Here is a 25,859-nt window from a genome sequence, read left to right as displayed (position 1 = left end):
GAATCGAGTATTTTAGAGGCTGTGTAATAAATTCTATATTTTTATCATTTGATGAAAAGCATTATACCTGTAGGTGTGGAACCTTCCATTTTCCTCTTTTATGTGTTGTCTGCATATTTTAGTCCCATTATGTGAAAGGACAATTTTTTGTATGGCTGTTGATTTTTATAGTGCCATTAACTGAACTGCTGTGCTTTTTCTAGAGGATTCTCTCAGCATGCTGTTATTTACGTCATCAATTGGTGACTGCATACAGTATATGTTTTAAGTGTTACTTTTTATGTTTTTAAGAGCATATAACATGAGGCCAAGTATCAATTTTTGCCTTTAATTCATTATTCATTTATATTACACAGAGTAGAAGATATTTTAATGATCCGACAAAAATAACCAGTGATACCTAAAAAGTAAATGCTATGATTCCTGTAGTCAGTAGTGTCTTTACCCCAGAAGTAGACCGCTGCCGTCCTTAGTATTAGTATGCATTTGCTATACGAGTATTCCCTTGAAATGAATCTGAATTGTAGCTCTTGCCCCGATTATATCACTGTAAACGCTCAGTAGTTCTGTAAATACATCTCACATTTCTTCAGCAATGAATTTAATGTCTGTGAGAATGTTCATTTTTGGGCTGTGATGTGTCAAAGTTAGTCATTTGTTATAATACCTCTGCAGTTTATGTCTCATTTCTGGTGTAACTGGAGTCAAATATCAGTCACAATGTATGTTTCTTTTTCTAATGAATTAAAGTTTTCCTTATGAAATGTTTGTGGTTAAACTGCAAATAGACAATAAAACATTTTCGATAGATTGCAGTGTGCTCATTGGAAATGACTGTTATAAACTGTTATTTTAGACTGTTTTTAGCATCTGAAGTTAGGGGTGCTGAAACTTTGGAGTTTGCCAGTGACCTTGCGCTGCGACTTGTTTTCTTGCTCAAAGGATTTCCTTTCATCGTTCAGCAAACGTAATCATATAATTAATTTTGAGCTCAAATCGAGATTTTTTACTTTTAGATTTCAGGATTTTTTTTTCTCAGGAGAAGCAAAAGTCTACATTTGCTGTTCAGGAGAAACAAGATATGATTTTTGATCATATAAAATGTCATTTGTGATTCATGATCTGTTTTATAAAAAACTCTGTTTTTATTTAAAGGGGTACTTCACCACTGGCAAAATTAGCTTTCAATAAAGCTTAACTGAATATACAGTAGAAAGGCAGAATTATTTTTTTTTAAATCAGTTCTCCTTGACTAGAGAAATGGAGAAAAAAAGTCTGTAGTCTTCCCTTTTGCCAGATAGGTAGGAAAACTTCAACACCCATAATGCACAGGGCATGTTGCTTCCCAAGGCCACTCCCACCAGTCTGCTATGGATATACTTACCAGTCAAATACCACCTTGCTTTCACCCAAAGATTGTGTCAACTCTCCCTCATGTCGCTCCAAACCAGTAAGACTTTAATTCATCTTCAGAGCTCAAATGAAGATCTTTTTGATGAAATTCATGATCCCTCCATTGACAGCTACGCAACTACCACTTTCAAACCGCAGAAAGGTAGAAACATGAATTCAACATAGTTTACTCAACTTTACTGCAAAAATATAATTCTTTTAATTCAGCCAAGAGGTCATGTCGTGATGTATCGATCTTCTGCTAGTCACACGTCTTCAAGTGTTGCAAATACGATCCCAAAAACTATGGGACAATGAAATGCGAAACTTTCTGCGGTCTGATGCATTCACATGCGTATGAATGGAAGTCAAAGGAATGAAAAGTGAAGTGTGACCGGAAAAAGCCATTATATTCCCTGTTTGGTCAATTAAGACCAATCAACAAATTTGCAGGATATTAACCAATAAAACACATGGATACACAGCTGGGAACATTGCAAATTCATTTTAATGTAGTTCATGTACAGTATATTACAGTAAAACTAACTAACCAGCATTTCTGAATATCTTTTTAAATCCCAGACATGATCAGTACAGTGCTATGTCGAAATAAACTAAATGTCAAGTAATGAGCTTTAATATTCATGTGAAATACCCTGATTTAAAAACTAAGTGATTTCGCCAGTCTTGTTTTTTCACAGTAACATTTGATGCCCTTTAATTTTGGTTCAGATTAAGCTTTTTTATTTTTATTTAATCAAGGTATGTTAAGGACACATTTAAATGTTTTGACACCAAATATTCTGTCCTTTCTCTCCTCCTTTAATCTCTGAAAGGCTGTCCGTCTTTAACAATGACGTTTCGCATGAGTGTGAGCAGTGGCTTGTTGGATTGATCCGGAAAGGGCCTCGTGAAGCCTCCGTAGCGCTTGTCAGGTGGTGCGTTCCAGCGGAAGTGGGTCATGCGATACTTCCCGTTGTTCTTTACATTGTTCCTGTTTTGAACATTGAGCGTGCCGCCCTGCCCTCGCTCCACCCGGACGTTTTCCACCAACTCCTCTGATTCCACCGGCTCCTCCTCCAGAGCGCCGTTAGTAAAGACTTTGACGGGTCGACGCTTGCGGCCCATGGGTTTGCCCCAGCGGAAGTGCTCCATGGAGTAAGACCTCCTCTCGTCATTGTGAGGGGTTTCTCCATTGGGGTCTTGAAGCGCGATCGAGTCAGGAGACAGAGCAGAAAAAAGCAGGCCCAAACTGAGACTCTCTTCCTCAACCTCTTCTTCACTGCTCGGCTGTTCAGATGAAGACACTCTTCCGTAATTGGAGGATTCTTGCGCAGATCTGCACTGCCTGACACACTGCTGCACAGTACAAGACATACACACATTAAACATGGATGCAGATTTTGTTAAAGGGAGATAGTTCACCAAAAAATGCAAATTAGCCCATGATTTACTCACCCTCAAGCCATCCTAGATGTATATGACTTTCTTCTTTCAGACGAATACAATCAGAGTTACATAAAAAATGTCCTGGCTCTTCCAAGCTTGATTATGGCAGTGAATGGCTGTTTCTGTCCATAAAAGTGCATCTATCCATCATAAAAGGACTCCACACGGCTCCGGGGGTTAATAAAGGCCTTCTGAAGCGATGCGTTTGTGTAAGAAAAATATTCATATTTAAAACTTTATGAAGTAAAATAACTAGCTTCCGGCCACATGAACATACGGATTCGACTATGCTGATATTTACGCTACTTCTGACGTCATAAGTTGCGCTTTAGGCATAAGTAGATTGCGTATGGCCATTTGGCCGAAAGCTAGAATTTTACATTGTAACGTGTTAAATATGAATATTTATCTTACACAAACGCATCGCTTCGCTTCAGAAGGCCTATATTAACCCCCCGGAGCTGTGTGGAGCACTTTTATGATGGATAGATGCACTTTTATGGACTTCAAAACAGAAAAAGCCATTCACTGCCATTATAGAGTTTGGAAGAGCCATGGCATTTTTAATAACTCTGATTGTATTTGTCTGAAAGAAGAATGCCATACACACAGGATGACTTGAGGGTGAGTAAATCATGAGCTAATTTAAATTTTTGGGTGAAATATTCCTTTAACAAACATTTCTACAGCAGATTATTAGTTTATTTGCATTCAAATTGTTTCTTTTGAATCTTTTCGTATGTATTCATTATACCATAATTGGGTGAATCTCATAAAACTTAAGACTATATTGGAAAGAAAATATTAGAATATAAAAAATTAGTCTCATTACCCTACTGTTTAAAAAAATTATGATTTTTCATTTGTGTTCATGCATTCATTATTTAAAGTACTCCTTTTATGCTGATTTATTTAAAATATATTGTGTTCATTTAGTTTTGTACTGTAAAAGTATAAAAGTAAAAATATGAGAATCACCATTGAGAATAATTACAAAAAAATTACACGCATATATATATATATATATCTTGAGCAGTAAATCGGCATATTAGAATGAATTCTGAAGGATCATGTGACTGAAGACTGGAGTAAAATTCAGCTTTGCATCACAGGAATAAATTGCATTTTAAAATATATTGAAACAGAAAACAGTTATTTCACAAAGTTTTACAGTATTTTGAATCAAAGCATAAGAGTAACCGCTCCAAACAGTGAGTGTCTATCGTTAAAATCGTGTTATTAATGCCTTTAACTGCATCTTACCAATTTTTGCTCATTAGATTTAAGGCCCATGCAGTCTATCAAATCCAGGCAGCGGCCGTCTACGTACGGGCTGTGAAAACACAAGACCGCTGCAGCCAAAAGCCAGGAAGGACAGAGCATCTGAAAACGAGGAGCAAGACAAGATCTCATCAGTTCTTCCATCCCTCAGGTATCATTCGCATGACTCAGAATGGAAAGCTGAAAAGAAAATGGCTGAGACTGAGATAGATATATAAAGTCAAGGATGAGTTTTGTTGCTCAGGTATTTATCTTGAATGTCCTTTGATTTGATTGTGCTGAATGGATCACATGGCCTCCCCATCATCTGTGCACTGAGGAGTCTCTGAATCACAACGATGGCGTGTGGGCAGGTCGCATACGCTTACGAGAAACGGATGTCTTATTTATACATGACCAAAATGTTCTGTGATTGGTGACATTGACTGTTCAGGAGAGAAATGAACTTACAGACTTTTATCTATTCATTTGTACCTGGTCTTTTATGGCTAACCATAAAGCTGGAGAGCTTTTTGTGATGACGTCACGGCACACACAGATCTGTGAGAAAGTGGTCCATTATTATCACACTACAACGTCAACAGCAGTGTTGGGTCAAGGAAAGGAAAAAGCTGAAATAAATCAGCTTCAGTTGGCAGACTCTTGCAAATTTTGAGACTCATTGCTAAGATTGTCCATGAAAGTCCACAAAAAATTTTTTTGGAAAGGGTGATGACTCAGTCCTTATCTGAAAACACTCCAAAATTAGAGTTTAAAAGCCTCTTATGATCCTGTTATATATTACATTATTTCACAGGGGAAGAAAAAGGTCTATGAATATTCTCTAGAAACCAGAAAAGTAGATCAAGCTATCAAATACATTTTTTTTTTTTTTTTGTTCATTACATTATTAGATATTGCTTGATGATTCACCCTGGTCAGCCACATCCTCGCTTGCATGGGATCCACATCATATTAATTTGAATCATTTTCATGAATGGTTCTATAGAAAGGCGTATCATTATAAATAGAATGATTAAATGTAATATGTGTTATATATATAACCATGTATATATATACATTTATTTCAAAATTGTATGTAAAAACAATTAGATTTAATCAGATTTTTTTTCTTGAAACATTTTTTGTCAATGAAATTAATAATAACTATAAAAATCTTAATACATAATAATAATGTTAACACTTTACAATAAGGTTTCATAAGTTAACATTATTAACTACATTAGTTAACAAGAACTAATAATGAACTGCTATTCTACAGCATTTAATAATCTTCGTTCATTTCAACATTTACTTATACATTATTAAAATCAAAAGTTGCATTTGTTAACATATTATTAATGTACTGTGAACTACCGTGAACAAACTATGATGAGCTGTATTTTTATTAACTAACATTACCAAAGATTAACAAATACAGTAACAAATGTATTGCTCATGGTTAATTCATGTTAGTTAATACATTAACTAATGTTAACAAATGAAACCTTTTTGTAAAGTCTTACCAACAATAATAAAATTAATGTTATTTCCATATAATAAGTCATTCTCAAGATCATCAAATATTCAATAGTTTTTGTCTTTAATTTGAATCCCCAGTCATGCATACTGTTACTTTGTATCACATTCCTCTAAAAACAGATTAAAAACAAATTTGGATTATGTTATTTAACATTTAAAAAGATGTTGTTCATAATTAAAGCTTTATAAGCAGATGCAGTATTAATCAATGATTTAATCGTGCTAATTCCATATTCTTACCTTTCTAAATGTGTAGATGAGTTGAAGTTCTGAATCTTCTCTTTTGACTCTTCTTTGGGTCTCCAGCCCTTATCGCGAGCTCACCTCCACTGCTCTCGGTTAGCACTTTTTCCCTGGTCTGTGAATGAATCTCTCTCTCTCTCTCTCTCTCTCTCTCTCTCTCTGTCTCTCTCTCGTGGTCTTATTTTCTGAATGAGCTCTGTTCTCTTATATACTCTCAGGTGCATGGCAAGCCCTGAAGGCTGGAAGATGATCAGGTGGGACTCTGCTGAGGTGAGTGAGGGGGTGGATGCACTGGGGAAATTACTTATAATAAAAACCTTTCTACTTTTTGTTCATCTTTATACCTCTGTTTTTGACACATTAGAACATCCGCAGGAAGTGGCACGTGTTTTATGGATGCTGCGGTTCTGTGTATGTGTGCCATTTGAGACACCTGGAGACTAATGGGACGCTGTTTTAGTCAAAATGAACTCTCAGATTGGACAGGAAATTAAGGAAAACGACGTCATTTCAGATCAAAAGATTCCCTGTCAGCGTCTAAGCAGCGCGCAAATCGATCAGGCTGACCAAATGTGCATTATCCAAGACCAACAATTTTTCTAACTTAATTTCTCATCTCTTTGTTGTTTCTTTTCTCAGTGAAGCTTATTTATGCCCCAAGGTTCATTAGCAGCAAATGTAATTACTATTGGAGGAAAGGTAATGTTGTGTTGTCGTGGTAACGCATGATAAATCAATTACTCCCTTTTCACTCTAACATATACACCGAAAGAGAAGGAGGAGAAAAATAGACTTAAGTTGCTCTTGACTTAAGTGCAATTAAAAACAGCATCTTTGCATAGTTTTTCACGGTCTGGAAGAAATACTCTACATTTAATAAATGAAGGATGATTATAAAGAGCTTTTATGTACAAATTTAAACACAAACTTTTTATTGTTACTTGAAACAAAAAAAAAATCCTTAAACTTTTATTTCAGCTAGTCTGTCAAGGCAACATTTCTCATTTTAGTTCAGTTTAATTTAAAGTACTTAACAACAACATATAATAAATGTAACAAAATATGTAACAAATAACAAATAATGTAATTGTTAATAATAAACAATTATAAAAATATACAGACAAAAAAAAAACGAATACAAATAACAAAAAAGTATACATAAAACATGCATGTGTACATAAACATGTAATTCAAAATATTAACAAAAAATATAATAGTATATATGATTCTGAAATTACACTGACATGTAGAGACTGTTTTGAATTTGAAATTTAATTATAAAACTTAAAAGTCAAAAACACATGCATATATAGTTACATATAATATACTGTGTGTGTTCAATTCATTGAGTTCAGAAATTCAGTAAAATTGCACTTATATTGAAACATAGGCATACAATTCGTGTACGATAATATTATGTATTATTGCACTTATTATGTTCATTGTTGTAAAGTCATTTTCATGCGACATCAGTAGCTGTATTAGTATCAGTGATACTGGCCTTCATTCATAAAAAGATGCCATTAAACAAGTATTTAAAATATACTGTCTTTGTGTTTGAAGATGAATGTGTTTTTTAATCATTAAACGTTTTACAGCAAAAAGACCACAACCTGAAGGTCGTTTTTAGAATTATAAATTAAATGGCCGTCTACATCCTAAAAAAGTCCAAACTATCAATCAGAGAACAAAAGATCATGATGTTGATCATTTAGATGCCTTATAAATGTTATTAAATATGATACAGTAAGGTTAAGTATACTGATGGTGTACATTGAGTGTATTAATTGTGTATGTGTATTAATATTTTGAATACACAATACCATCTAAATGCTTTTTCCTAAAAAATTATTTGGCATATTAATTGTTTGTCCGTCTGAGGTGATTGTTCAGACCTCAGCATGTAGAGTAAGAATAGTGTGAGTTGCTGTTGTTCAGTGCCTGGATTGTCTCTCCTCCCTTTATTCTAATCAGGAATCCAATTACACCGGATTACAAGGATAAGATGCCAACTCTGTAACACATAGGGTGTAGAGAGAGAGAGGATGGCAGCATACATCTATATTTCCTCAGAAGACAAACAAAACATCTCCAACTATTGAAGCAGGTAAAGATGAAGTCTTGTAACCGTTTCCCTGTAGTGCTTGCTTGCATAATCTCTGCCGATGACACCTTTTGTAAAATGTTGCCGCTGCACGTAGCTGATCGTAACTGTGTCAGCAGAGCTTTAACAGCTCTCTAAATAGTTTGAGAAATCTCTCTTGTGAGATGGTGTGAATCATGAGTCGTGGTGCCATGATAAATCAAATGCCCTCCAAACAAACATTTACTCTTTTTAGAATTTACGCTTGTAATCAAAATGTCAGTTCAGAGACTTATGATGCTTTATCAATATGATTCATTCTCAGTGTTATTCTTTTATTTATACTGCAGGACACGAGTTTAGTGGCTCTCAGGCATTGCTCTGTAATATGGTTTGGCATATTCAGCATTTCTGTGTTGGATCTAGTGCACTAGGCTTGGGTCAGAGCCACAACATTAAGGTCTGCTTAAGGTGTTGGTAAAGTATGGGTCAGCTCAAGGCATGAGTTCACCTCCTGTGGTAGTATGCATTGATTTTGTTTTTGTATATAGATTATACATGACTGTGCAACTAAGTTCCTTAGTGAAACAAAAGATTGTTTTCTACACTTAGCATATACAGTAGCCCCATAATGTATTTGTATACTTAAAGCCACACTTAAAAATGGGGGAATTGTATTGCATATATAACAAAACATAAAATATAGCCTATATATACACTACCCTTCGAAAGTCTTTTAATGTTTTTAAAAGAAGTCTTTTATGCTCACCAAGGCTGCATTTATTTGATTAAAAATACAGTAAAAACAGGAATATTGTGAAATATTATTAGAATTTAAAATAACCATTTTCTATTTGAATGTTATATAAAATGTAATTTATTCCTGTGATGCAAAGCTGAATTTTCAGCATCATTACTCCAGTCTCAAGTGTCACATGATCCTTCAGAAATAAGAAATGTTTCTTGAGCAGCAAATCAGCATATTTGTATGATTTCTAAAATCATGTGACACTGAAGACTGCAGTAATGATTCAGCTTTGCCATTATTTGCCATTTTTTAATAAGTTAAACATAATAAAATAAGACCGATAAACAAAATAAGGTACAGGAAAGAATAAGGAAAACGTATATTAAAAACTGACTTATGTAATAGTCTTTATATGGTACACCTGAACACCACAACAATTTATATTTTAATAGGGCGTTGGTCCTTGCTGACAGCTTCCACTCTTCGAGGAAAGGTTTAGATGTTGAACGTGGCTGTTAGGATTTTCTCTCATTCAGACACGAGTATCATCAGTGAGGTCAGGCCCTAATGTGGACTGATAGGTGATTTGAGAATTCAAAGTTCAGCCCTGCGGCTTTGTGCAGTCAACTTATTCCACGCCAGACAAAATCATTTTTATGGACCTCACTGTGTGCACAGCATCAGTTTCAATTTTTTTTAAATAAACCGCATTTGGTTTGATATTTAGTTATCTAATGCAATAACATGCAGGGCCATTGTACATGTTTAAGCTGTTTTTATTGAGAGTTTGACATATTTCTCTAACCGTAACAGATACGGGTGTTATAGTTTGAAACCAGACGCCTACTTCACCTATTTTTAGCGTGGCCATCCTCTTCGAGGTTAAATACTTTCACTGCTGCTGTGTTCTTGAAGCACATAAAGAAGTGACATGAAAGCACCATAACCTGTGCTTTAATCAGGACAACCAGGCTGACCTCTTATAAGAGCAAGGACATGTTTAAAGATGTGTTTGTGGGATTTATTTCAAATACCACTTTGAGATTTTATGACAGATCATGTGCTTTTTTCCCCCTTAAGCCCAAACCCAAGATGGCATCTTCAATACAGTGTGATTTTTGACAACTGACCTATAGCTCTCTGACAGGGGTGCATTGAGATGTCACACCGTCAAGTGCTTAAAAAAATGACGTACTGATGTTAAAATAGTATAACTTAATGCTTACAAATCTAAGCTTTTAACCCAAAGTTATATTTCTTTGAACCCCAGAATCACTGTATCTTTATGCAATATAAAAAAGTTAATAAAAAGTTTGAATAAGAAAGTGGCTGCTAATAATAATTCGATTTTTAAATTCAAAAGAAAATGTAACTGGTGCACGCACATGGATTTGCTGCCATAAAATTGAAATTGACCTGATGATTATTGCAAGATTTCTACGTCTGTGATATTCTTGTCTTTAACTTTATTGATACATAATAAGCTTTTTTTTTTTTTTTGCTGCTAATACAGCAAAAAAAAAAAAAAAAAAAAAAAAATCATTCAGTTAGTTAGTTAAGTTAGTTACACTCACCGGCCAATTTATTAGGTACATCTTGCTAGTACTGGGTTGGACACCCTTTTATCTTCAGAACTGCCTTAATTCTTCATGGCATAGATTCAACAAGGTGCTGGAAACTCTCCTCAGAGATTTTGGTCCATATTGAGCCTGAACCGTTGATACAAGACAGGATGGATCCATGTTTTCATGTTGTTTACACCAAATTCTGACCCTCCCATCTGATTGACGCAGCAGAAATCGAGACTCATCAGATCAAGCAATGTTTTTCCAATCTTCCATTTTCCAATATTGGTGAGCCGGTGTGAATTATAGCCTCTGTGTTCTGTTCTCAGCTGACAGGAGTGACACCGGTGTGTGTCTTCTGCTGCTGTAGCTCCTCTGCTTCAAGGTTCAATGTGTTGTGCGTTCAGAGATGCTCTTCTGCACCTCGGTTGAAACAAGTGGTTATTTGAGTTACTGTTGTCTTTCTATCAGCTCAATCCAGTCTGGCCATTCTCCTCTGACCTCTGGCATCAACAAGGCATTTTCACCTACAGAACTTCTGGATATTTTCTCTTTTTTGGACCATTCTCTGTAAACCCTAGAGATGGTTGTGCGTGAAAATCCCTGTAGATCAGCAGTTTATGAAGTACTCAGACCAGCCTATCTGGCACCAACAACCATACCACATTTAAAGTCACTTAAATCGCCTTTCTTCCCCATTCTGATGCTTGAACTTCAGCAGATCGTCTTGACCATGTCTACATGCCTAAGTGCCTTGAGTAGCTGCCATGTGATTGGCTGATTAGATATTTGCGTTAACAAGCAGTTGAACAGGTGTAATAAAGTGGCTGCTGAGTGTAGTTTAATGTTTCTGGTTTTGTTTTCAGGTGAATTGCATTGGAAAAGTTGACAACTGAGTCCTAGATCGTGTTCCTGTGTGACAAGCTCTTCCCAAGACTTGAGACTGGAGGTCAGAGAGCTTGTACCCTGGCCTTCTCCCCCAGGGTCCTTCCAACAAGGTGGGAAGGGGGGTCAGCCGAACCGATCACATGGAGGACAGGCTTCTCTCGCCCCTCTTGCTGGCCATGTTGTTTTTGGCAACATGTGGGAGCGATGATGATCACTCAGTGCACACACATCAGGTCAGTACGGCTCAGTGTGGCGAATACAGCAACCAGGTCATGGAGAACGGCATGTGCCAACTCATGGCCACATTGCCCCAAATGGACGACCAGCGCTGCCCGGACATGTTCCGCTGTACGGATGAGGTTTCATACTGGCTTCATGAGAATGAGGAACGCAAACAGCAGATTCTGGCCCTGCGGGAGACAGTGTCCGAACTTCAGGAGGAGCTTCGCAACCACCGTCATCGTGTCAAAGTGTTAGAACTACAAGTGAGTTCAAGGAACTTTCTTTATATGTTATGTTTAAAATCATTTAACTATCATTGGGACTGACTGATTCATCATAAGCTGTTGGAGAAATATTATAATTAGAAGAATAAGATGTTTAGAATTATAAACAAATAATATTTATAATAAGAACAGTTATAAATTACAATATAATTTACTTCTAAATTATAAAATAATGATTTAATTATCCTTAATTATAAATAATTATCATTTTGTGCATCAGTATCTGTTTTTTTGTCCTTCAGTACAAAAATCAGTATGACCTGTACCTGACTCAATGCCCTTAATAACCAGTGGGTCAAGCTTTTTCTGATTCCCTGAATAAATTCGGAAGCATTTGGTTACATGTGGCCTGACCTGTTCTCGCTTATTCTATTTAAAGGACTTCCCATCTAGACAGTAAGGCAGAGGTGTAAAGAGTATATCTAAAAAACATATTTGAGTAAAAGCAGAGAGACCTTACAGTGAAAATGACTCCATTACAAGTCACCAATTCCAATATCACTTGAGTAAGTCATATAGTATCTTATTATAACAATACTTATTTTACTTGTACTAAATGTAGGCTCAAATATGCATAAGTTCTCTACACCTAAAATGCATGCCAGTGAAAAACAAGAAACAGTTTATTTGTGTGGAGAGCAATCACTTTTCTACTTTTCTAAAATTGAAATAAAACTGAACACCTCAATACTGCAATAAATCAGTATTTTATATAAGAATACAATATATAAGCTCAATACAACAGCCTCTTAAACGTCTACAGACACTCAAGTCTCAGTTATAGTAAAATGAGGACAGCCATGTCCTCGTCTCATATATGAAAGACCTGTGATTCAGCAACTACTCACTTTCGCGTAAAGTTGTTTGGGTGAGTAAGGGCAAAATGCACCAGATATAGTACCTGCAATGCCCTGTAGATGGCGATATTGCTTATTTTGTAGCAGAAATAAACTGCTACAGAAAAAGTTACATTACATGCAAAATGTAACGAGTAATTGCATTAGTAGTCAAGACATGCAGAGAGTAAAACTTGCTAACATCTTTGATATCTTAAAGTACAAAGCAGCAAAAAAAGATACTTAAAGGTATACAATGTAACTTTTGGCCCCCTAGCGGTTAAATAACAAAACTGCATGCATTTTAGTTTAAGATTATTGTTTTGGTTGTGTTGCGGCTCTCCGTGACTGTGCGGATGAATAAAACATTCAGTACTCGGCTTACCAGTTTATATGGAAATGATTTCAAGCTGACTAGCTGAAGACGTTACTGTAACTTTACCCATTAATAGACACGGTACTTCCTAGAACAAAAGCAACCATAATGAAATGAACCTTCACAATAGATATTGCTTTACAGTCAACTCTGTTAGAGAGCTACATATGGCAATTTATAAAATACCTCTCTCACCTGTTGAGTAATAATAACGCCATCTGCTCTTGGCTTTTACTATATTTTAAATACCTCAGTCTTTGTCATCTCTGAAACGCCAAACCAGTGTTGATTCTTGTTTTATTATAAGCTCTGTCATGTTCTCTTTTTGCCAGCAGACTGTCCTCTGTTTGGCGTTTTTTTAAAACATGTGATTCCCCAGAGGTTGGAGATTTAGCTTTCTCGCTCGTTGTGACAACTAACCAAGCAACTTGCCGAGAAAGTAGCAGAGCAACTTTTGACGAGAGACACGGGCGAGTGACGCATGTACGCAATTTCCCACGAGAATCATCCCTTCGGGTCTAAAATATAAACACTTATAATAAGCTTACCAGAGTGAATCAGGATAAGACAAAAACACGTTTTGGAAGAAGGATTGATGACTCATTTACATTTTGTAAATTTTGAACAAAAAAAGTTACAGTGTATCCTTAAGTACAGTAACTAATAACATTTACTCAAATACTTCACACCACTGCAGTAAGGTACTTTCTGACTGACTTTTACGCGAGGGTTAATTCGGAAATGAATCATGCCACAACTATTGAACAGCATGCAACAAATGGTAGATTATACAAATAATGACAACAAAAGAAATCGGTCAAAAATGTTGTGTAGTCCAAAATAAGTACAGATTATTTTACTGACAAAACTCTGTGTGAAAAAGTTTGTAACTGTGTTGAGGAGTTAAACTAACAAAATGTAGCAATGATACAACTTAACTTTTTCATTAGTAGCTCAGCTGATTTCAAAACATTGCTTTTGCAGTAATTTCCCCGAAGATTCACACATTTTTGAATGTCCTGTTGTACTGCGGATGCATCTTTACTGCCTAGCGAGCTGCGGTAATCACACAAACTTTTGGCTCTCTCATGTTTTCATGCTCTCTCCAATTCATGTCTCATTGAATCAGAGAACCATGGAGTGCCATGTTAATACATGTACATGAATTTCAGTATATTTCAAAGTATCATAGTAGTATCATTTGATACTTTACCATGGTACTATACAGTACTTTTTGTAATTCTTTGAAGTTCCTTGGACTACTATGTAAATACCATATTTACGTTATGGTATATCATAACTGTTCAGTACCATGGTATACTTTAAAGTACTACCATCTGATACCTTCGTGTGCTTCTTTCGCTCCGGCCAACTCGGCTTGACGTTTTCAGCCTAAAGTCTCCTTGACCCGAAGGCTAATGAGATTAACACAGGAGACCTTACCTCTCTCCACGTGCCTTCATTAGTATGCACCCTTAAGCTCTTCATGCTGTTTAAATGAGGGAATGATTCACAGCTCACACCCACACGTCCTGATCCTGTCTCCCTCTCTGCTTTTCACCCCTGGCCTTTCATGCAAACACACACAATACGCTGCAGCCACTTGAGAAGGTCTATTTCTAATGGGAATTGTTCTTCACATCACTTTTTTTGATGTTTGTCTCTTTGGCCTCTCACAGAGTGAAGAGAAGAACCGCAATAGTTCATCTATTGAGCAGCGCCTGCATGAGCTGGAAGATCATTACGCCGAGGCCACGACCCTGTTGCACATCCAGGGCTCCTTGATCTACGACCTCCAGGCCCAGATCCAAAACCTTTCCCTGCTGGTGGAAAAAGTCCGACGTAACCCTGGCTGCATGATCAACATAGTCCGCACCAGCCCTCTGCTCAGCGCTCAGGAAGCCCTGCATCCCGGTAAGCCACATCTGGGAATTTGGAAAAGCTACATTTTTAAGCTGTATGGTTATATCCTAACCAGTTTTATCTTATAAAGTTTCAGATAGTTCACCCAAAAATAAAAATTCTGTCATGATTTATTCACCGTCATGTCATTTCAAACCCATAAGACTTTAATTAATCTTTGAAAAACACAAAAATATTTTTAATCTGAGAGATTTCTGTCCCTCCATTGGAAATCTATTGACCCAAAAACTCTGGCAGTTCAAAACATTTATAAAGAAATTTTTTACATTTTCAGTCCAAGTCTACTGAAGAGACATGATTGCTTTATATGATGAACAGATTAAATGTAGGCTTTTATTCACAAACAAAACGTGGATCATGCAGAGAGAGCAATGCTTCCCATTATGAAGGCTTTTGAAGGATCTTTTAAAGGCAGCCTTCGTTTCGCGTCCTTCATTTGGCTTATTTTGAAGGATGCATCAAGTGTATCCCTTGCGTCCTCCAATCACCCACAATCCTTTGCACACATTCCAATTCAAGAAAAAGAATTATCGGAAAATAAAATGACCCTGAGCTCGTCCAGTTTTTAGGTCATAAAGGGCCATTCCACCAAATGGGTGGAACTCTACCAAATAATTTTATCTTTTCAAAACCTGAATCTAACAACATATATGTTTAACTATTCAAAATATGTATTAGTCCATCTCATGTAACTTTATTTCAGTTTTTACAAGGTTTTTAAGTGGAAGATGCATTTTTCTCAGTCCTGTTACCAAAAAATACCAAAAACATGTTTAAAAACATGTCAGCTAATTATCTTGTTTTCCCCTCAAAGAGAAGTTTATTTTAAAGAAATTGTTGGTGTCATGTTCAAGAAATTGATATCTGTCATTAAAAAAATCAGTATATGTGCACGCAAGGTGTATTTTTCAACAACAACAAAAAAAGAAGCCTTTTTTTCCTTTTAAAGGCAACTCAAACCTCAAGTTTATCATTTTTTTTTAAATAACGCAGTGTATTAAACAATGGGATAAATATGGAAGCTTGTTTCTGCCACTGAATAATAAATAAATAATAATAATTGCGACTTTTTATCTCACAATTGCGAGTTTACATCTCGCAATTCTGACTTTATTTCTCAGAATTGCGAGATATAAAGTCAGAATTGCGTGAAATAAAGTCGCAATTGCGTGTTATAAAGTCAGAATTGCGAGATATAAAGTCAGAATTGCGAGATATAAAGTCAGAATTGCATGTTATAAAGTCAGAATTCTGACTTTTTTTCTCGCAATTGCGACTTTATATCACGCAATTCTGACTTTATAACACATAATTGTGAGTTTATATCTCGCAATTCTGACTTTATAACACATAATTGCGAGTTTATATCTCGCAATTCTGACATCTTTTCTAAGAATTATGAGATATAAACTCACAATTGTGAGATATAAAGTCCAATTCTAAGGGGATAAAAATACGATAAATAGACTTTTTTTTTTTTTTTTTTTTTTACCTCAGAATAGTTTATATCTCACAATTCTGACTTTATAACACGCAATTGCTACTTTATATCATGCAGTTCTGACTTTATATCTCCCAATTGCGACTTTATTTTTCAGAATTGCGACTTTATATCTCTCAATTGCGACTTCATTTCTCAGAATTGCGACTTTATATCTCGCAATTGCGACTTTATTTCTCAGAATTGCGACTTTATTTCTCACAATTCTGACTTGATATATCGCAATTGTGAGAAAAAAAGTCAGAATTGTGAGATAAAAAGTCGCAATTATTATTATTTATTTATTATTCAGTGGCGGAAACAAGCTTCCATAGATAAATGATGGACCAAACAAACAACTTTATGAAAGTTTAACTTTTTTATTTAGTGTTTATAGTGGGTTTGACAAAAAAAAAAAAAAAAAAAAAAAAACTATTGAGTAACAGGAATGAAATTAGGTAACAGGAATGTGTATCCATATGTATATACAGCTTTGACGACATTTGTGAGGTATCAATGTCCTCACTAATATTGTCAAACCTGTTGACCACTGACTAGTGAGCCACACCTCACTGGAAAAAAGTCTTATAAATCATCCAAATCCTGTTTTTATCTAAATGTAGTGTTTTGCACGTTTCTGTGAGGGTTATGTTTAGAGGTAGGGTTATGAGATAATATATCAACAACAAGAAATAATAATAATAATGAGAAAATATCATTAACCTTATAGAAAATCAATGGAAGTCTATTAGATGCCCTCACTAATATAGTGAAACACATATGTGTTTTGCAGTGTGAGTACTTGCAACCCGGTTACGACCAGCGAAATGCGAATACTTGTAATGTTTCCCCAGGTCTTAAGATTTTGTTCAGGAGTGTATCTCTATTTGTGTTTCGGAGATTAACCGATGTCTAATGGGTTTGGATCGACATGAGGGTGAGTAAATGAGTTTTTGGCTAGTATAGAATCATGGTGAGTTACTGGCATGAACCAACAGATGGTGACAAATCATAGCACAGTTTATCAGACAGAATCCGAAGTTTAATAAGAACTGAAATCGCTCACATATATCAATGTTTTTGCCTATATTAATGTGTTGTATGTGTTTTTCACGCCAGAGGTGCAGCATGTCAGGAACTGCCCCATCGACTGCGCTTCCATCTACTATAATGGAGTGCGTCGTTCTGGGATCTACACTGTTGTGCCCTCACTGGGGGCCATGCCTGTGGAAGTCTACTGTGATATGGACACAGACAGTACGAAACCACACAACACAGGCAATCATGACTGTCCAGGACTCGGCAATAAGGATGAGCCTAGTGCTTTGTGCCGTTGGGCCAGTTTTATGCCCTAATGCAAACCTATTTGAATTTCTGTGGCACATTGACAGTTCTGCAAAAAAAGTATAAAGTTAATGCATTTTAATGATTATGCATAACTTTATATATAGCTATATTATATATATAGTTTTTTAATGTTAACGAAATTACTAAAAATTAAACTAAAATGATGAGCTTTTGTCATTTTATCAGCTTTTTAAAAAAATATTGCTATTTAGGTTTATTTTTCTTTCAGCTTTTAGTATTTGTTTTTATTTATTTCCAGTAAAAAAATGTATTGCTTCAACTTAAACTTATTTCAATTCATTATTTCCAAGACAGTTTTTCTAATATCCATTTAGTTTAAGTTTTCAAATAATATTTAAATTGTATTTTTTTTCCAGCTTTATTTCAATGAACAGTTTTTAGTTATTTTAGTTAACGATAACCACCCTGATAGATACATTTGTTTTTTGTGCTTGGACCAGTGAAAAAGTTCAAATCTGAACGTTTGCAGTTCGCACCCACTAGACTATTAGACCATTTTTTTGTTTTGCTAGAAATCTACTGTGGATGAATCATTGTTTTATTTTGACATTGTTTATTGTAAAATTTTGTGACTTACCGTAGCAAATGAAATTCCGGTAATGAACATCTAAATGATTTCCCTTTATATGTCTAATGAGAGTTGAGTTTTGTGCTGAAATTGCACCAGTGGGGCATATGAGGAACCTCTCAGAGGCTTAAAATAGCATGTGCAATCTTTTTTTGATGACCTGCAAAACACTGTAGTATAATTTCTGTGGTCATAAGATGAAACCTAAATGACCTGGCGTGTCCATTAAACTCATAAAAAAAAAAGATTTGATTGTTGAATGCTTTAACGTATACTCATTTTACATTTTCTCCCCAATAAAAGCATTAATTTGATCATTCAAGCACATTCATAATGTATGTCCCAGGTGGCGGTTGGACTGTGATCCAGCGTAGGCAAGATGGCTCCGTGAACTTTGACCGCAGCTGGAAGGAGTATAAGGAAGGCTTTGGAGACCTGCACACCGAATACTGGCTGGGAAATGAGCACATACATGACCTGACCAGCCAGGGAGACTATATGCTCCGGATCGACCTTGAGGACTGGAGCGGGAAACACAAGCATGCTGTTTATCAGAAATTCAGGTGAGGCACATCAATCATTGACTGACTGGAAGGACTTCAAATGGATGTTCAATAGTGACTAAACATCTGGCCTGGTTACTAGAAACCCTCAATGAATATCAGCATTGTGCTTGGGAGCAATCCATATTTTTTCTGTGGGTTTGCAGTGTGGAGGACGAGGCCACTCAGTACCGTGTGCATGTGACGGGCTTCAGCGGGACAGTGGAGGACTCCTTCAGCTGGTACCATGACAAGCAAGGCTTCAGCACACCCGACACGGGCAACATCTGTGCCGAGATCTCCCACGCCGGCTGGTGGTATAACCAGTGTTTCTACGCAAACCTCAATGGCATCTACTACAAGGTATGATGTGGCCTATTGGATATAGACCTGTTGTTGTTAACCCAAAGGTTGCAGGTTTAAGCCCCAGAAGTGTTAAATCATGAGCTGCTGCTGTTGTCTTTGAGCAAGACAATCGAATGCAATTGCATTTAAGACCTTGTTTTGATTATGATTAACATCTTTTATGGGTCTGTTATGAAATTGTGGAACACTTTTTATGTGTTTTGGCCATTCATTTACATTTTGGAGGCTTGAAAACGCAAAATTTGTGGATTCGTGAAAACTGACGTCAAGCGGATGTGTATTACGTGTTCAATCTTTAGGCGCGGATCTGTGACAACTTTATCTTCTGTACGCATCTTCTGTGAGCAAAGGAAAAACTTTTCAGATATATAATAAATATATTACTTTGCTAGAACATACATATCCAGATCATTACTTTCAAAAACATTTAAAACTTGTCGAAACTTTTGTCGAAACTTTTCTTTTTGTGTGTGTGTGCACATTTATTTTTTAAAAACATGCTAATATATAGTCATGATAGTCCACAAAAGTCTGCTCTGTGATATAATTTCCTGTTTTATGAAATTCTTGCCACATTAACAACAAGATGGCTTTTTGCACACAATTTTATTTATTTTTTTAATTCTAAAGAGGTCAAAAATACAAGATTCTTATGCCAAATATATCGGCATACAAACTCAGGACAATTAAACCAACTAGACATTTTTGACCTCACAAAAATCCCAAAATAAATTTTAATCAAGAAAATAATAATCATCATAAAAGATGTGCATTCAAGTGATTGTCTGAATAAATGCATAGATTTAAAAAGTGACAAAGTATATAGATATATCCTCACATTTGAAGCTAAAGGATCTTTGATGATGTCTAAGTGGTGTTTCTGTCATCCTGATCGACAGGGCGGCCGCTACTCTCCGAAGGCGAAGAACCCTCTTGGTCCGGACGGTATCGTTTGGTACACCTGGAAAGATTCTGATTATTACTCTCTGAGGAAGGTCAGCATGATGATCCGACCCAGAACCTTCAGACAGCATCTGTCACCCTGAATCAGGCCCGACCAATGAGCTCGGGCTCATGACGTCAACCAGCCAATCACAGTTCTCAGAGCCACAGCGATGTATGCATGGATTCTTTCATGGTTATACAGTGAAAAATGTGTGTATGGACTGGTTCATTTTTCTGAATGTACTCAAAGAAGGCCATTGTTTACAGCAGGTTTATACCAAAGAGTAAAGACTAGTGAAGGACTGCTGCTGAAACAGTAAAGTCAGTGTTTGCCATTCAGTGAGCCTATGTGTTACATGCCTATATTTTATATACCCATGGTTTTAACATTTTGTTGACTTATTTTATAAATGTGTATTAAAGTAGATTTCATTTCTGTAGATTACAATGGGACAAAAGGCCCCTTCATCTCTCAAAACACTAAATGGCAACAAACACCCGACTGCAGTTTCTTAAACAACTGGGATCACCTTAATGACCCCAAATGTTTTAGTCCTTTTGTTTTGAAATATATAATATAAAAATATGTTTAAAATATTGCAGAATTATGTAGACTCCCCTACATTATCACATTTACTTTGGGGAAAAAAGACTTCATAAAAGGATAGTATTTGGGTGAAAAAACAAAAAGCCTCCTAATTGAAGGGGCTGTCAGCTAAAAAAAAAAAAAAAAAAGCCAAAGACCAAAGCCAAAATCACTGTAGCACACACAAATTTCATTTGAAATATAGCCTACCTGCAATAATAATGTAAGTTCCTGATGTACACTCGTACTAAAAGCAAGAAATTCTATAGTTAAAATACCTGAGAGTTTATGAAATGCCAAAAACGATTGCAATAAACGGGAAATTAAACCTTTGTTGAAGTGATTATTTAGAATAAGTAGGACTTTTTTTTCTTTTTTCTCTGGTATTATACATTTATATTGTAAAATGATTTCTGTTTCAATGTGAGATTAATAAACCACAAAATCACACAAAAAGGTCTTGTTGGTGTTTAAAGCACATTCAGACAAGCACGTTTAGAGACGGCCTCATTCATATTCTCCATTAACACTCAGCTGACTCGCGAGTCTCGGTCTCCAAACCTTGAGAGCCGATTCTTCAAGCTATTAAAGCTTCAATTCGCCGATTTTCAACCCGCTTTGTATTGTTACAATGTCGGTAGTATATGTAAATGAACAATATTTACTTTCTCTCCGTGTTTCGCCAAACACTGGCGGACTTTTGGCAGCTTCAGGTCTTTTGTGAAAACGGATTTTTGTATCCGCGCCCACGGACGTCAGATTGACAGAGGGTTATACGGAGCCCCTAATGGACATGTTGGTGGGAAAAAAAGTGCATTTTGGGTATTCTCTAGCCGTTGAGCGTACACCAGTTGTACACTCGTTATTGCAGTGCATTATGGGATTGAATGAGTGCACTCGATAATGTCCACTATGTTTTCAGACACCGCTACAAATGCCTGTCCCCTCAAATAATGCCCTATTTAAGGTAGGGGAGAGTGGGGTGATTTGTGCCATGGTGGGAAGTAGTTCCACCCTTGTTTCTGGAAAACCATTGAAGAAATTGGTCATGTGACCACATCATTTTGAAAAGCAATCACTTTTACTCGTCCTCCAAAGAAGAGAGACACATGGCATGAGAGTTAAGCACATTTTAGTGCAAAAAAACTGTTTTTTCCCTTTCAAAGTAAAATTTCTATGCTTAAGGTTTTTTGATTGTAGTGTCTGAACAATTATAGACAAGTTTGAAAACATTTCACACATGTTTTAGTGCTTTAGTAGTCTACACAATGAGTCTATACAGTTAGCATGATGTTAGCTCTTAACTGCTGGATCATGCTAGTTTTTCAAACTTGTGGGTCCGGGGTGATTTGTGCCAAAGGGCCTGGGTTAAGTTGTGCCAGATCCAGACCACCTAGACCTACATACTCACAGGGGATAATCTTGAGAAGTGAGGAGATGGGCATGCCTCATCATTGTTTGACTTTGCCTGCTATTTGTTTGATTTAGCTAACACTGATTGCAGTTTTGAGTTTGCACTATGTTATTAAAGAGAAGTTTTATTCCGTTTTTAAGTGGCCTATGTCACAATAGGATGTTTAGAAATTAGCCTAGTCACTTTATTCTTATATGTTACATAATTGACAGCGCTATGTCAACAGGCATCTATTGCCAAAGCCTTTTTGCCTGAAATGATTCACAAATATCATATATTGTGTTGCTATGGTGCTCTAAATGGTTGCTAGGGCGTAGCTTGATAGCTTCACAATGATCCTGAGAGACTGATTGGTCGTCTGAGTAAAATGAGCCCGCCCCCTTGTCTCTATGACACTGTGATCCAGAGTTATGTTCAATACAAAATCCCTATGCAATTGACCATAGTAGGAAAAACGCATGCTATGGTATTCCAGGGTGACAATATCTAAATAAACCTTAATTGAGTAATTTTGTATTGAATTTATCTTGCTTTCATATAGCATTACGGTTCATAACATTAAAATGTTCTGTTTTACTTCAGAAATCACTGGCACAATTTACCCCCAATGTATTCCCCCAAAGGCACAACTTCCCCCGCACCAGGGGCAAGTTGTGCCATGAGACCACTTTTTTCCCAAGAGCTATATTTCTGAAACAATTTATTTCAGATCCAAAGTTATTGTTCTCAGGGATGCACCACATCCTGAAATATATGTACATCCTTAAGTTGAAGGCATTACTGCCATGGGCTCACTTTAAAGTCACTTTGAGTAAAAACTGGCACAACTCACCCCACTCTCCCCTATAGGTGGAAATTTCGGAGTGTCTGTCTAAAAATGAATGCTGTGTAAGTAACAAAGACAAAACAACTGCATTGCATAGCATACAAATCAGTATTTATTAAATCATAATCTCAATTGTTTTGTCATTCTGTGTGCAAAAGACTTGCAAACACTGCTATACATATAAAATATACGAACATCTGGAAAACATGCACCTGACGGAGTATAATTTCACTTTTGCAGGATAAGAAATTGGTGATAATTGCACTGAGGTGGAAGCATCAAACGGAGCACCATCTCTGTTTGTAATTTGGCTTTGGGGAGAGGGAAAAAGAACTAATGGCAATGTCTCTTATGGGGAAAAAGGACCAGCCCTCCTGAAATCATCTCCAGGACCATCTAGTGAAAACGATTGGGTGGTTTTTGGCCAAATACAAACAGGATGATGCATCTCAAAGGCCATAGTAAAGTGCAGTGGATAAAAAGCATGTTGTTTTGAAGGGTCTATACAAAAGAAGGCACAATGAAACAAGGCTTAGCCTCATAGTTCAAAAGATGGCACCAGTATATGTTCAGATCACTTGTATAAAAGTAGTACATTACATTATGTCTCTTTCAATGCATGTTCATATTTATCTTATATCAAAACTACAAGGGTCATAACAAAATGTGGAACATCCAAATTAACAAGCAGACAATTATAATAATTAAAGCCCCCATATAATATGATTCTTTAGACAATCTGCAGCTGCTGTTTAAAAACACTTGAGCTTGGCCAGTTTTCACGCAGGAGCATGCTTTCTGAGACACTATCTTTGGCCTGAGATCGACAGGATATTTTTATGGCACTGATATCATGACACAAGTAACACAAATAGAAAAAACAGAGCAAGAATAATCGTGTAAGAGGAACAGAAAACGAAGGGAGAACGAGGCAGCTTCCGGACGGCCGCTTCACCGCTACATAGTTGTGAACCGACTGTGAGCGTGTCGTAGTTTCTCTGCAATCTGCCAAAACACACACCATATTAATGGCTTTAACATATCCAAACATTATGGACGTTCTGTAACTTTTACTGTCATTTAGACACTTTACCATCTCGTAGAATTTGACTTGCTCCTCCAGGTACTGCTGCATCACCCTGTTGTAGTCATAGATACGGTTGCTATGGAAGTGGTTCATCTCCGCTGCAAAGAGGACAGATGTGTTAAAGTCATCATGTAAAAGTTTCCAGCTGTGTGTATAAAGGCTTGATCACAGATGCCTGTGTGTCGTGTTGGGTTAACACTCTTTCTGTCCAATGAATTCACAGGATTTTCTTTCTTTCTTTTTAAATAAATTATTATTTGTAGAAAAATGCTAAAACGTATATCCAGACTGAGATTCACACAAACCCCAAATTACAATAGAGCTAAAAAAAAGAAATTACATTAGAGAGAAATAATAATAATAATATACAATACTGTTCAAATGTTTTGGGTCATTACAATTTTTTGGAAAGAAAATTAATACTTACTAAATTGATCAAGTGTGACAGTAAAACATTTATGATATTACAAAAGATTTCTATTTCAAATAAATTATGTTCTTTTGAGCTTTCTATTTGTCAAAGAATCCTGAAAAAAATTTATTACGATTCCCCCCAAAATATTAAACGTTTTTCAACATTGATAATGATAATGAAAGTTTCTTGAGCAGTAAATCAGCATATTAGAATAATTTCTGAAGGATCATGTGACACTGAAGACTGATGGCAAAGCTGAATATTCAAAATCATTACTTCAAAGGAATAGATTATAGTTGCCTATATATACAAATAGAAAAAAGTTATTTTACATTGTAATAATATTTCTGTTTTTACTGTATTTTTGATCAGATAAATGCAGCCTTGGTGAGCATAAGAGTTTTACAGGATTTATTAAAATATAGGATTTTGTACTGTGTATATAAAATATGTAATGCATACATACAGTAAAATACAGTATAACAATCCATTTTCCACAATTGCAGGTAGTATGATAAAATACAATATACAATAAAAATGTTAAATGTCTACAATTTTTCCATACATTTGAACTGTGCATATACAGAAAAATGTATATTGAATAAAGAAAAATGTCCTGGTCTGAAAATCACACTGCAGAAATTCCAATATTTCCAGGTTTTCCAGGCCCGTGAGAACCCTGTAATTAAACTCTAGTTTATCTCTATTGAGAGTTTCCAGCGTTCTAATATATATATTCTAATATAGTAATTATGACTCTCCAACTTGTGAAAACCATTCACATCAAACTTGTTATTAGTCATGTGATTAACCACACCTCAGTTACTATATATACACACACATTTAAAGGTGGTAAAATGATTTTTGGGGTCAGTGCAAGTAAGTCACAATACCTTGCAGAGCGTATGACATGGTGCTGGCACGTTTAGACATGGTGGTCTTATCTGAGGGGCTGATTTTACCGGCGGCCACTAGTTTATCGCCTTCCTTGACCTTCTCTATGGCAGCCTGTGCAAGAGAAAGACGCCCCAAAATGAAGTAAGCCGAATTAATTCTCCAATTTTCTGTGCTCCCATCCTCTTTTCATAGATTCAATGGCCGTTCAAACACCTAGTGAGCTTTCTAAAAGGTCACTTACGAGGTTCTATGATGGTCGGGACGCTCACTAGGTTTTAAAACAGTGTGTCTATAAGAATGAAAAGAGACATGGTGAGAGTAGTAGTTCTTTCATTTACCTTGTGAACTCCAATAGTGTCAGGAAAGCATCCCAGCAGACCTTTGTACTCATTGTTGGTTTCCATGAGGAAGTGAAGGTCTTTCCTAGGCTAGAAAGAGACAGACAAAAATAAATGATTAAAGCAGACAGCGCACAAACACACCCAGGGTCACTTCATTCAACAGCTCACGAAAGGTTTACGTCACTCGAACACGTGTATGCGCACACACGGATG

General features: G+C 36.2%; 3 protein-coding genes across 10 annotated transcripts in view; 1 reads left to right on the top strand and 2 right to left on the bottom strand.

Annotated features, from left to right (window-relative positions):
- Positions 1-1,882: 1,882 nt before the first annotated feature.
- pomcb (proopiomelanocortin b) lies at positions 1,883-5,963 on the bottom strand. The gene is made up of 3 exons (XM_079888576.1): positions 5,884-5,963; positions 4,105-4,224; positions 1,883-2,751 (listed from the first exon to the last, which is right to left on the bottom strand). The coding sequence occupies exons 2-3, from the start codon at positions 4,222-4,224 to the stop codon at positions 2,215-2,217; spliced, it is 657 nt and encodes a 218-aa protein (XP_079744702.1). The 5' UTR covers positions 5,884-5,963; the 3' UTR covers positions 1,883-2,214.
- A 1,833-nt stretch (positions 5,964-7,796) lies between these two features.
- Positions 7,797-23,107, top strand: LOC307168508 (angiopoietin-related protein 7). The gene is made up of 8 exons (XM_079888575.1): positions 7,797-7,993; positions 11,149-11,655; positions 14,568-14,802; positions 17,411-17,548; positions 18,574-18,790; positions 18,937-19,132; positions 20,035-21,643; positions 22,930-23,107. The coding sequence occupies exons 2-7, from the start codon at positions 11,311-11,313 to the stop codon at positions 20,179-20,181; spliced, it is 1,278 nt and encodes a 425-aa protein (XP_079744701.1). The 5' UTR covers positions 7,797-7,993; positions 11,149-11,310; the 3' UTR covers positions 20,182-21,643; positions 22,930-23,107.
- Positions 23,108-23,299: 192 nt separating this feature from the next.
- The window catches only part of snx9b (sorting nexin 9b), a 26,992-nt gene continuing 24,432 nt past the window's right edge, over positions 23,300-25,859 (bottom strand). For all 8 annotated transcript variants that reach the window (XM_079888564.1, XM_079888565.1, XM_079888567.1 and 5 more), the window contains 4 exons: positions 25,644-25,733; positions 25,302-25,416; positions 24,000-24,091; positions 23,300-23,911 (listed from right to left, as the gene is read on the bottom strand). In XM_079888564.1, the coding sequence (XP_079744690.1) occupies positions 23,864-23,911; positions 24,000-24,091; positions 25,302-25,416; positions 25,644-25,733 (345 nt within the window). In that variant the 3' untranslated portion in view covers positions 23,300-23,863. The remainder of the gene's footprint in view (positions 23,912-23,999; positions 24,092-25,301; positions 25,417-25,643; positions 25,734-25,859) is intronic.

The sequence above is a fragment of the Squalius cephalus genome (genome assembly GCF_949319135.1).
Source record: "Squalius cephalus genome assembly, chromosome: 12".
Lineage (NCBI taxonomy): Eukaryota > Metazoa > Chordata > Actinopteri > Cypriniformes > Leuciscidae > Squalius > Squalius cephalus.
The sequence above is the reverse complement of the archived record's forward strand: the minus strand, read 5'-3'. Positions and strand labels throughout refer to the sequence as shown.